The sequence below is a fragment of the Anolis carolinensis genome, chromosome 2 (assembly GCF_035594765.1).
Source record: "Anolis carolinensis isolate JA03-04 chromosome 2, rAnoCar3.1.pri, whole genome shotgun sequence".
Taxonomy (NCBI): Eukaryota; Metazoa; Chordata; class Lepidosauria; order Squamata; family Dactyloidae; genus Anolis; species Anolis carolinensis.
Window position 1 is genome coordinate 286156745 of NC_085842.1, and position 12764 is coordinate 286169508.

Below are 12764 nucleotides of genomic sequence, written 5' to 3' on the forward strand. Positions count from 1 at the left end.
TAGTTGGCTTTCATTCTTATGTGCATTTAAATGAAATCAGAAATAATTATATGACCAGGTTTTATTTTCTCTTGTAATAAGCTATGGATTTCGGTAATATCTCTATTCTAAACAATTTATCCTTTCGTGGAAAATCAGATTCCTATATTTAACATTGCATAATATTTTTGGGATTTGTTCCATAAAATCCAAATTTTAATCTAGAGTGTATAAATTACTCGGGAGACAGGCACACTCTCACATCTCAATTAATTACTTTTTATTAGCCAGCAAATCCATATGCATCTTCATATATTCCATTTAATTAATGAGAGCATTATTAACAGTGGATAGATAAGACAAAACCATATATTTTATTTTAGTGAATGGTCATTGTAGATGTAATCCTCAATTACATTTAGTCTTCCCAACATGTAGCAATTAATAGCAGAGCAGGCAGCCTCTGACAAAGATATATTGCATTTGCAGGGTCAAATGGAGGTAATATTTCAGCACCAATGAAAGCAGCTTGATACTTGGCATTTCTGAAAAGCGTGGCTCTTATTACCCAGGATCCAATTTCTATAGCTTTAGTAAGCCAGACTTTCTTCAAAGATTTAATAGTTAATCAGATATTATTCTAATGAAATGGTTCAGAAGGAAGATTGTTATTTTGACGTCAGAAATCAGAATCAATACATTGATATAAGAGACTTTTAAAAAGTTACAGCATGAAGTACCTTTATTCTGTTAACATATTTTAATGTAATTTTATAACATTTTCATGAGAGTAGGGTTTTTGTTTCAATGCTTTTTTTCTCAGTGTTCCTTTTTGGAGCTCTTTCAGCTGTCCTCTCCAGAGGTTTTCACAGATTTTGTAGGCCTAGGGGGTGGCAAGCAAAGTGGTAAAGGTAAAGGTAAAGGTAAAGGTTTCCCCTGACATTAAGTCCAGTCATGTCTGACTCTGGGGGTTGGTGCTCATCTCCATTTCTAAGAGCCGGCGTTGTGCGTAGACACCTCCAAGGTCATGTTGCCGGCATGACTGCATGGAGCGCCGTTACTTTCCCACCGGAGCAGTACCTATTGATCTACTCACATTGGCATGTTTTCGAACTGCTAGGTTGGCAGGAGCTGGAGCTAACAGCGGCTGCTCCGCCGCTCCTGGGGTTTGAACCTGGGACCTTTCGGTCTCCAGCTCAGTGCTTTAAAGCACTTCGCCACCGGGGCTCTGGCAAGCAAAGTGAAGGAGGTAATAATAAGAACAGGAGAGTGGAAGGCACAGAAAGAGGAAGTCCGCAGTGTTGCTGATGCACTACTATATCACTGTGCTGATGTATATTTAAGAGTAAGAAGGCTTGTAGACACAGAGAAAGAAGCATTGGGGTATTTGATGAAAACCATGAAGGAGGAGGTGTGAGTAGAAGAGAAAACGGCATGGCATGTGGAAGGAGAGGAAATCAAGTGTGGAATATCAACGTTCAGAGGCACAAAAGTAAAATGGGTGGGAGAACCACATTAAGTTGAGATGCAAGGTGGAGAAAAACACAGGACAAGGTAGAAGGACAATGAAGAGGACACATGAACAATAGAAGACTTAGTGGAGATGGAGAAGAATATCAAAGAAGCAAGAGAGTGAAAGGGAAAGCAGCTGGGGAGGATGTTGGAGCTGGTTGTATTATGTGCTTTCAAATAGTTTTTGACTTACAGTAACCCTAAGGCAGGCATGGGCAAACTTGGGCCCTCCAGGTGTTTTGGACTGCAACTCCCACAATTCCTAACAGCCTACTGGCTGTTAGGAATTATAAGAGTTGAAGTCCAAAATACCTGGAGGGCCCAAGTTTGCCCATGCCTGCCCTAAGGGGAATCTATCATGGGGTTTTCTTGGCAAGATATGTTTGCGTGTGGGGATTACTTTTGCCTTTGTTGGATGCTGAGAGGGTGTAACTTGTTCAAAAACACCAAATAGAGTTCCATGGCTAAATAGCAATTCAAACCAGAATCATCCAGAATCCTAGTCCAACGCTCAAACCACTACATCAAACTGCTTGTGTGGTTTATTAAATGTAGTTAAATTTTGATGCATTATTGGTACATTTTTTACTAGAAGCTAGAAGAGACGTAAGCTTCTTGGAGAAAATATATTTCCAAGAAATAGAACAGCAACTTAAACAAGTTCTGATGCTACTTGAAGATTATTATTAAATCAAATCATGCTTTTGGGATGATTATTTGTTGAGCCTGACTCTTGCCAAAAAGTGACAAAAATTATATATACAAAGCTGTCCTTCCTTGTTACATCTTTCCTCTTTGTGTTAACTTCACTCTTTCCCTTTCAGTGAGTGTCAGATATCATTTAAAAACTTCATGCTGCTGTTTTTTTCTCTCCCAAGCACAAAACAATGAGTAAGAGGAGGGAATGGGGACAACAAGACATTAAAAAAGATTTCTCACTCTATGGTAAAGTTTTTTTTATATTGTAAGAATGCAAATTGAAATGCCAACTTGAATATTTTTAAGCATCTAGTTTATGCTTTAAAACTTTTAAACAATATACTAAATGTAAGTGAACACATAAACAACTTTTTTTTTACTAATTTTATATTTGGTTATCTTATGTGGGGGGGGGGGGTCAAAGGCAATATCGTTTTTCAAACAACTTTAGAACATTTCATTAGTGGCCAGAATAAGTTAATAATTCTTGTTTTCCAGATGGGAAGCAGAAAATACATACTGTGAGAGTGTTCATTCAGTGAGAGTTCTCATTGATGGAACAAATATTAAAACACAGGCCTGCTTCAATCACTACATGGTGGCTTTCTATTTAGTCATCTGCAGAATAGATAAACTTGGCTTGAAAAAATAAGTATACATAAAAGTAGATTTGTAGTGTTATGTTTTGACTTCCTAAAGCTTCAATTTATTCTGTGTAATAATTTGTGACTTCACTTCCACATTTCAAATTATAACATCATAGTGATTTATATGCATAGCCTTTCTTGTACCCTTTTGTCTGTATACATTGCTTCAAAAATAGAGAAATTACACACCTCAAGATAACTGAATGTTCTATTGTAGATGATGCTATCAAGTGCTAAAATGAAGCACAGCAGCAGATCTTTTGTCAAATGATGATTTCCTCTTACAAGCGCACTGTTTTGGGCTGACGGGCAATGCCTTATGCAAACATTTGCCAGATGATTTGTTCTTTAGTTTCAGGCAGTGGACAAACAAGTTCTTTCTGGCATGAGGTCTTTGCTGCAAAATTACATTCTGAGCCTGCAAGCGATCCCACAGAGAGTGGTAATTAAACCCCTTATTGAGCAGGGAATAATTCATCAATAATCTTGAGATGCAGATAATGAAAACACATGCATTTCTACAGATTTCATATCTCTGAGAGTGTTTCTTCCTGTTCACTTATTATAATTTGAAGGAAATTATTATTTACACCGTGTTGCTTCATAGTAAATGTAGCCTTCGCTTAAAATACGTTATTGAACAAACATATATGACACCGTTTCGCTGTTCTCTTTTTCAGACCTATTTGTTGTTGTTGTATATTCGTTCTGTTGCTTTTGACTCTTCATGACCTCATGGACCAGCCCACGCCAGAGCTTCCTGTCGGTCGTCGCCACCCCCAGCTCCTTCAAGGTCAAGCCAGTCACTTCAAGGATACCATCCATCCATCTTGCCCTTGGGCAACCCCTCTTCCTCTTTCCTTCCATTTTCCACAGCATCATTCTCTTCTCCAAGCAATGAGATTTATTTGGAATTGTATGGGTTTTTAGATTTATGGCAAGATAAAATAAAATCTTTCATTTCAGGAAACTGATTAAATCTATTGCATGAAATCTATGTTGCACTTCCCAGCATTCCTCACCATTGGCTTTGTTGGCTAGGGCTGCTGAGGCTTGCAGTCCAATTATATCTAGGTTGTACATTTTTACTTTCCTGATATATCAGTTTTCCTTCTGATCAGAAGTCCTGATTCCTATATAAATCAGGTCATGATGAAGAACCCTATACTCACATAACAGCTACGCATATATATACTCTAATATGTAATGTATGGCTAACAAGGATGGCTTTTGAAGGCAAAGCTAAATGATCATGATCGCAAACTGAACCTTAGGTGTTTGGTGAATGTACATTTGTGTACATATATAGATGTATGATACATACAAGCCTTGTGAAGAATTTTGCATATTAAAATAATAACTTCTATAGGACTTGGAAAGATAAGCAGGCTATACAACTAGAACATAGCCACAATGTTCAATATTGTCAATGTATGGCAGGGCTGAGGAACATGGATGTAGGGGTACGTTCTTCCTAGATGTTGTGACCAAAGGAAGATTAACTATAGCAGTGTCACTATCAAAGTACAGAGCCCTTTATTTTTGGCATATTAGGGAAACAATGGGGCTTCAGTTCCCTGCTCTGACTTCCTCCCAAACCCACATTTTGATTCTCCACATCAGTTTGACATCTATGCCCACCAAGCCTGACCTTTCTCTCCACAGGTAGAGCAACAATTGCAAGAGTGTTCTGGCATAATTTGCCAGGAGATGTGGTGAGGGGCAGGGATTAGACTGCTCTTTAGAGGCAGCCTCACCCCCCCCCCCCCCAATCTTTCCTCTTGGATGTCTTCGACCCACCCTCTCACCTCCTTAAACAATGTGATAGTTTTGGTCACTACAGGGCTGGCAGGACTGATGATTTGAAGACTGGGTTGCTGACCTGAAGGTTGCTGGTTTGAATCCAACATGAGGGCAGCGTGGATGAGCTCCCTCTATCAGCTCCAACTCCATGTGGGGACATGAGAGAAGCCTCCCACAAGGATGGTAAAAACATCAAAACATCTGGGCATCCCCTGGACAACATCCTTGCAGACAGCCAATTATGTCATACCAGAAATGACTTGCTGTTTCTCAAGTTGCTCCTGACACACACACACACACACAAGGGCTGGGTAGGAATTTCTCTCCCTTTATTGGAATTTCCCCCCATTCTATACTTACGTGGAAAACCAGAAAACAGATTAAGGGTGGTGTCGTAAATAAGTCTCCATGGCAGATGTTGGAGAGAGGTATGAACCAATGATACATCTTCTGGTGCATTTGTTTAGGATTGGAATTTGCATCTGCCCCTAGATATCCCAGGACAAGAGTTCCTTCTACCACCCTGGGCATTCCACAGATATATAAACCCCACTTTGCCCAATTTCCAGCAGACCTCACAACCTCTGAGGATGCTTGCCATAGATGTGGGCAAAACTTCAGGAGAGAATGCTTCTGGAACATGGCCATACAGCCCGGAAAGCTCACAGCAACCCAGTGGTTCCGGCCATGAAAACCTTCGACAACACAAACTTGGCATTCCTTCTTTACAGTGTAATCAGGTATGGGCAAACTTTGGCTCTCCAGGTGTTTTGGACTTCAGCTCCCACAATTCCTAACAGCCTACCAGCTGTTAGGAATTGTGGGAGTTGAAGTCCAAAACACCTGGAGGGCCCAGGTTTGCCCATACCTGGTGTAGATGCCTCCTCGGGAAGGAAAGGAAGAGAGGGGAACCAAGTTGTCAAGTGCGCGAGTCATAGAATCATAGAATCATAGAAGAGTTGGAAGAGACCTCATGGGCCATCCAGTTCAACCCCCTGCCAAGAAGCAGGAAATCGCATTCAAAGCACCCCCGACAGATGGCCATCCAGCCTCTGTTTAAAAGCCTCCAAAGAAGGAGCCTCCACCACAGTCCGGGGAGAGAGTTCCACTGCCGAACAGCTCTCACTGTGAGGAAGTTCTTCCTGATGTTCAGGTGGAATCTCCTTTCATAGAACTGGGTAGTTGGAGGAGACTCTGGGGGCGTTTAGTCCAATCCAACCCAACTCAACCTGAACCCTCCCAGCAGAGGACCATGGCTACCTGCTTTCTTCCATCTTTCTTCCAACATGGGGACCCTTCTGTTACTAGGCAGCTTACCCCCACTTTTGTTAGTTACTTTTTGTTCACTTCTTGCTTGGGGAAAAGATCAGGAGATCTCAAAAACCTTGCATGTCTTTCTGTGTGTGTTTTGGCATGATTTCTCTGGTGGCCAAGAACTATTTGTGTGTCAAGACGTTGACTTTGACTGCTTCCTTCTCCCGCACTTGTCCGCCTTGAAGGAAATGGAGATAATTGCCCATCTCCTCCCTCAGCCCACTCCCCCCCGCCCCTCTGCTCGGATTGACGTCTGGCGCGGCGGAGGCGCTTCTCCTGCCGACAGGTGCGCCCTGCGCTCTTCGCGGCTATAAAGGCGGCGGGCGAGGCTGGGTCCCCGCCACTCATCCCTTCAGCACCATGGAGAGCTCCCGACTGCTGGCTTTGCTGGGCGCCGCCTTGGTGCTCCTGACCGGCGCCGCCCGGGGCCAAGAGGAGGGCGAGCTCCAGCCCAGAGCCGTGGATCTCTACTCCGCCGTGGAAGACACCTCCCGGGAGAAGGAGCTGGTAGGTCCTGCCCCAAGGCATAGGCACCTGGCTGGGGTCGGGGAAGGGAACTCTTTGCAGAAGACATTTGCGGTCTTCTCAGAGCTAGCAAGCTGTGTTCTTGCTTCGCTTTAGAGGCAGAGTCGGGGAAACTTTGAATCCGTCGGAAAGTTGGAAGGGGGAAAGATGTCACCGCAAATTCGGGTCGCCAGCCCTTCACTTTTCCCACAACCCTTGGGGGGAGGGATAGGTTCATTTTCAGGACCCCAGTTCGCCCCCATCTCTGTTGTTGCTCCATCTCTTGATGGGGAACTCTTTGGGTATCTCTGCAGATTGAGGCGCTCCAAGAAGTCCTGGAGAAGCTCAAAAGCAAACGGCTTCCTTTGTATGAGAAGAAGTACGGCCAAGTCCCCATGGTGAGTAACTTCGCATCCCAGCCCTATGTTTCCAGGTGCATCTACACCAGGCATGGGAAGAAAGGAGCTGTGGTGTGCAATGGGTTAAACCCTTATGCCAGCTGGACTGCTAACCTGAAGGTTGGGTTGCTGACCTGAAAGTTGTTGATTTGAATCCGTCAGATGGGGTGAGCTCCTCTCTGTCAGCTCTAGCTTGCAGGACATGAGAGAAGCCTTCAAGCAGGATGGTAACACATTGGGGCATCCCCTGGGCAACGTCTCTGTAGATGGCCAATTCTCTCACACCAGAAGTGACTTGCACTATGTTCTAAAGTCGCTTCTGACATGATTTAAAATAAACCAGGCATGGGCAAACTTCAGCCCTCTGGGTGTTATGGACTTCAACTCTCACAATTCCTAACAGCTGGTAGGAACAAAAGGAGGATGGGGGAGAGGAAGATTCGAGTCTGTGGGAAGGTTGTCCTCAAATGCAACACTGATCAGAACAAATGGTTTCCTTGTGTAAATGTGAAACACACCAATTTTCTTTTAAATCTGAAATAATTGACACTAGGAGGTGTCACTTTGTTGCTCCCTTCCTTTTATTATAGTAAAGTTGTGAGAAATACCGGGGGTCTTTTCCCCTTCCCCAACACTGCAATCTGACATATACTCACCCAGGAGTAAATTCCATTGAACACAGTAAGCTTTACTTCTATGTAGGTACACCTGACATTGTGCTGGAAACCTGCTTACTTTGAATGCAACTCAGCCGAGTTCAGTGGGATTTACCCTCAAGTTAATGTACATGGCTTTGCAGTTGTACCTGTTCCTTGTGTAGTTTGTTGCCTCCTGTGGTATGAAGTGAGAGGGATCCCAGAATACCTGTCAAACAATGTTCTTTTCCTTCAAAAATAAATGAGAATGTACCCATTTGTTTCAATGGAAGCCTAGGAATAATACACTTCTTATATTCAGTTGACTATCCACAAATTGAAAATACCCTCCCCCAAAGAAAATATCCCAAAAATCTCCATATCTTAATTTTGCTTTTTGATGTAAGGGACACCACTGTATATAATGGGACTTGAGCATCCATATATCATGATATCCAAAGGAGAGGGAGGAGATCCTGGGATTATACACTGTACTGGGATGAGGAGAATGAAAGTGTTATTAATATTTAAATTTCCAAGTGTGGAGTGGATCTGAAAAAAAAATGGAGATGATTTCAAAGTGGAGATCTTACAGTGAACTTTCTATTTGGTACCCATTTCTAGTCTTTGAATAATTAACATTTTAGTAACAAGGGCTGTATCTTGATCAATAAAACAGTTGATTAAATTCAGATACTGAATTCACTTTAAACCAAGTGTCCTTTGAAAGTATGTTTGCATGAGTGTCTTGATTTTTTGTTCATGTCAGGAGCAACTTGAGAAACTGCAAGTTGCTTCTGGTGTGAGAGAATTGGCCGTCTGAAAGGACATTGCCCAGGGGACGCCCAAATGTTTTTGATATTTTACCATCCTTGTGGGAGGCTTCTCTCATGTCCCTGCATGGAGCTGGAGCTGACAGATGGAGCTCATCTGTGCTCTCCCTGGGTTCGATTTGAACTGGCAACCTTCAGGTCAGCAACCCAACCTTCAAGTCAGCAGTCTGCCGACACAAGGATTTAACTGATTGCTCCACCGGGGGCTCCAGTGTCTTGATCAGAGCTAAAGATGCATTAAAGATTTTAATGTAGGTCTTTGGAAAAATTCCAATATTATCACAGGGAGTCAAAGTAATTTGATTTCCCCAGTATTTTCTTTTGATCTCCTGTTCCACTTTTGGAATATGAATACATTCTCAAAGATTAAATTTATCTGTCTATGAATGTCTCTCTGGTGTCTGTTGGCACATGTAGAAATTGTACTGTTGCAAAAGTTTTGTTTATTGTCTTCCTCTGATCCTGTGTAATGTTCTTTGAAGCAAACGTCTATCTAACTGTTGGTTTCTGCCAATCATAGTGTGATGCCGGAGAGCAGTGTGCACTGAGAAAAGGAGCCAGGATTGGGAAGCTCTGTGACTGCCCCAGAGGAACCTCTTGTAACACTTTCCTCCTGAAATGTTTGTAAGGAAACCCTCCTGTCGAACCGTTGGAGAACAGAGAAAGAACCAGTTGCTTTGCTTGAAGAATTTTGCTTGTGACACCAAGTAAAATTGTGTGTTTTGGGGGTGTAGAATGGTCTCCCCAACAGCAAACAAAGGAAAAATAGGGGAAGAAAAGCAGTTATAAAATGCAACTGTTGCTTTTTGGATGTCTGATATTTTTGGCACCACCACGTTTTTCTCCATCTCACCAATTGAATTTCTTCTTTCACTCTATGCTCCTTTTTCCATTTCATGTGTACCTTCTGTAGAGATAGTGGACTGATTTTTTGAAAACTGTATTTTTGTAAGTGGAAGGTCATTATGAAAATTAGATTGAGGCAGGATACATTGATTCATCTGTCTTATTTCACAGTCAATGATGTGAAAGAGAGGACAAATGGAAGGGCACAGCATACTAAATAGAAAAGGGCACCCCTCATATGTTCATTTCTCACCTGTGAAAAATATGTAATGTACGTAAGTAAACATTGGCACTGTTTTCTAATGTCCTTCTGCCAGTTCTTTTGTCTCTGCTTTGTAGAAATTTCAAAGTGTATCATGTTCCCCTTTGGAAAGCCAACTGGTAGAATCAATAGCAATGGGAGCGATTTGTATACTGCATGTTAGGATTAATGGAAGTGACAAATGGAGTCTAAAAATACCTTTACAAGACATAAATATTCCCATTTCAAAAGGCAATGATATGTATTATGTAGTCAGTTGTCAAGACAGTGATTGAGTAGTGTGAAAACTTCAAGAAAGGCATCTAGGTTGTTCATTCGTACCTTCTCATCTATATATGCGCTGCTTTTGTGTCTGCTTCTTGGCTACAGATGTAGGTGGTCTGAAAGCAGTTTTAGATTGACGTCATGTCTGGATGAGCTAGAGAATGTTTTTAAAAAGCTGAAATAATTGGAAGGGTTTTAAATTAAAAAAAAACCAAAGTCAAATTAAGCTTTCAGGGAACCAGAAAAAGAAGAGAGGATTATTTTGCTACTTATCTTCTTTTCATTATCTAATTGCCCCCTTGGCATATTGCAGTTCTACTGTGATGATGATATCATTTTGGTTTTGGATTTAACCAATCATTCTATTAGAAGGAAAAGCACTCTAATGACACGAAAAAAATAATATTTGGCCATTGTCCAGAAGGGGTTGTTTTAAAGACCCAGTGCAGCTAATCAGTGCAAACAACTCATCCAGTCTATTGATCTCTGTGTCAAACTTTGGCAAAGGACTGAAGTTGTCACGCCAAGTGTCAGAAGTGCCAAGTAGTTCACATGGCAGCATGAAGAGCCGCAGCATTTAAACAGTGCAAAATCTTATGAAATACAGGCAATTTTGTTGATACTTGCCATACTTTTGGTGTTTTCACTAAGGAACCTGACACACAGCATGTCCCTAGGGCTAGGAATAGTGCAACTCCACATGTGTCGTTGAACTGCAACTCCCAGCATCTCTAGACAGCACAATTGTGAACACTACTGGGAGATGCAGTTGAATAACATCTGGAGGGCCTCACAATTCTCATTGTTGCCTTAGATAGAGAGAACCTCTGTCCTGACACTTGCATAACTATAATTCTCATTTCTGTTTATGCATACAATGCTCCCCCTGTAGAACACAGAGGTGCATTTTATTATTGAGATAAGTGGGAATATTATGTGTGAAGTAGATGTAAGTATGGCTCAAATGGTCGGAATTTGAAACAGATCACCTATGTACTTTTGTAATAAACAATGCACAAATTATGCATCTAAATGTTTTTCAATAATGTCCCATTGTCTTTAAAACTTGTATTTATTGTTAATAAAATCATTGCTACAAGACCCTACAAGGACAGACTTTTTGTTGTTTGAGTATTTCCAGATAAATATAGATTATTGTATTCAGGCATTTGGGTTTGTATGGGTACAGGTCCTCCTCACCAAGCACAAATGTAAACTTACACAGAGTGTATAAATGGCTATTCTACAGCCTCGACAATGGATTCATCAAAATCCGTTTAGATGCATTAGAAATTTGGCAGGGTATCAGTGCTGGAACTTCAGGATCTTTGTACCATTAACTGCAGTTATCAGATTAACATTTAAGCAGCAGAGATGTCTAAGTGGTATCGGAACATCTAGGTTAATCTCCATAGGGATTTAAATGGTCACTTGGAATGCATGGTAACATTAGGGATATCAATTTCTATGGAGCTCAAGGATTTGTGCTCTTACAAGATTACGTGAGCTGTTGTTCTTGTTCTTGTATGCTTTCAGATAATTTCGGATTCATGGTAACCCTAAAAGGGACCTATTTCTTGATTTTCTTTATGAGATTTCTTTACATGACATTTTACCATTACCTTCATTTTGGGAGTCTGAGGAAGTAGGACTTGCCGAAAGCTGCCCGATGGATTTCCATGGCTGAATGAGGATTCAATCCTTGGTGTCCTAGACTCCTAATTCAATGCTCAAACTACTACACCATATTGATTCAAATATTTGTATTTTATGTGAGGGTTTCAGTTGGATTTTTTTTCTAGGATCCAGTATTAACAGTTATTCTGACATCATTCTGGTCCTTATGCTGCAATGAAGGCAAGCAAAGTTAACTTGTCTTGCCATCAAAATCCTGCCACTTGGGCTCTTAAATTTTAGGGAGATCCCTCTTTTACCTGATGATTGTTCTTTGCCTCAATTAATCCAGGATGAGCATACTTTTCTACCTCTCAACTCACAATCACCAGCAAACAAAATAATTACAAATTCACATATAAGTATACCTTTAAAGACAGAAAGAGGAAAAAAATATAATTGAACACTTACTCTGTGAATAAACTAAAATAGGGTGATAATTAAAGTAGCCTTTGCAACAAGCCCTTTAAATGCTAGCATTCATGTAACAGTGTGTTTAAGGACAAGCAGTGCACATTGACCTAAATCCTGTTACCATAGTAGAGTTGACCAATTACATCAATGACTCACCACCTCACCATGGATTCAATTGGTTTAATCTAGTTGGGACTCCAAATCTGTGCTTATGATCAGGCAAAAGAGCCATTATTCTTTCTATGCTGACGTATAACTTTTTCTAGATCTACAAATTCAGCTAGAAATGGGTTTGTTTACACTATCTCCTGGGATTCTTGGGCACTACATAATGTTTTGATCTCAATTTATAACAGAAGTAGTTTGCAACTACGTAAAGAAAATATATGATCCCCTGACATTTGTTAGATTAATGACAAAGTAGTAGACAAAACTAAACTAAAAGAATCGCTGAAGAAAAGCAATTCCAGAACAAATGCAAAATCTGCAAGGTCCAGTATTCTATTTCTATAGTAGTCAGCAAAATATCTACACTAAGCCTCTAGGACTATATGAGTTTTTAAAAATCCTGTCAGAAGCGAATTGCGAGTATACTGCAAGTCGCTTCTGGTGTGAGAGAACTGGCTGTCTACAGAGATATTGCTCAGGGAATGCCTGGCTGTGTTACCATTCTGCTGGGAGACTTCTCTCATGTCCCCACAAGCTAATGCTGACAGATGGAAACTTACCCCATCTTGCAGATTCAAGCCGGCAACCTTCAGATCAGGAACCCAACCTTCAGATCAGCAGTCCAGCCGGCACAAGGGTTTTAACCCATTGTGCCACCTCAGCTCCATACTATGCAGGTGAAACAGCACTCTACATCTTATAGAGCCCAGTAATTGATATTGACTTGTAGGAGATTAATAGGCATAAAATAAAAATATACTCAAGACATAAGTTTGAGGTCTTTATCAAGGATGTTTTGAGCCCACTACAAG

At 41.1% G+C, this 12764-nt stretch overlaps 1 protein-coding gene across 1 annotated transcript; it reads left to right on the top strand.

Moving 5' to 3' along the window:
• Window positions 1-6282: 6282 nt before the first annotated feature.
• Window positions 6283-10797, top strand: cartpt (CART prepropeptide). The gene is made up of 3 exons (XM_003216266.4): window positions 6283-6461; window positions 6773-6856; window positions 8845-10797. Exons 1-3 carry the CDS (start codon window positions 6315-6317, stop codon window positions 8950-8952), a joined length of 339 nt encoding a protein of 112 aa, XP_003216314.2. The 5' UTR covers window positions 6283-6314; the 3' UTR covers window positions 8953-10797.
• The last annotated feature ends 1967 nt before the right edge of the window (window positions 10798-12764 follow it).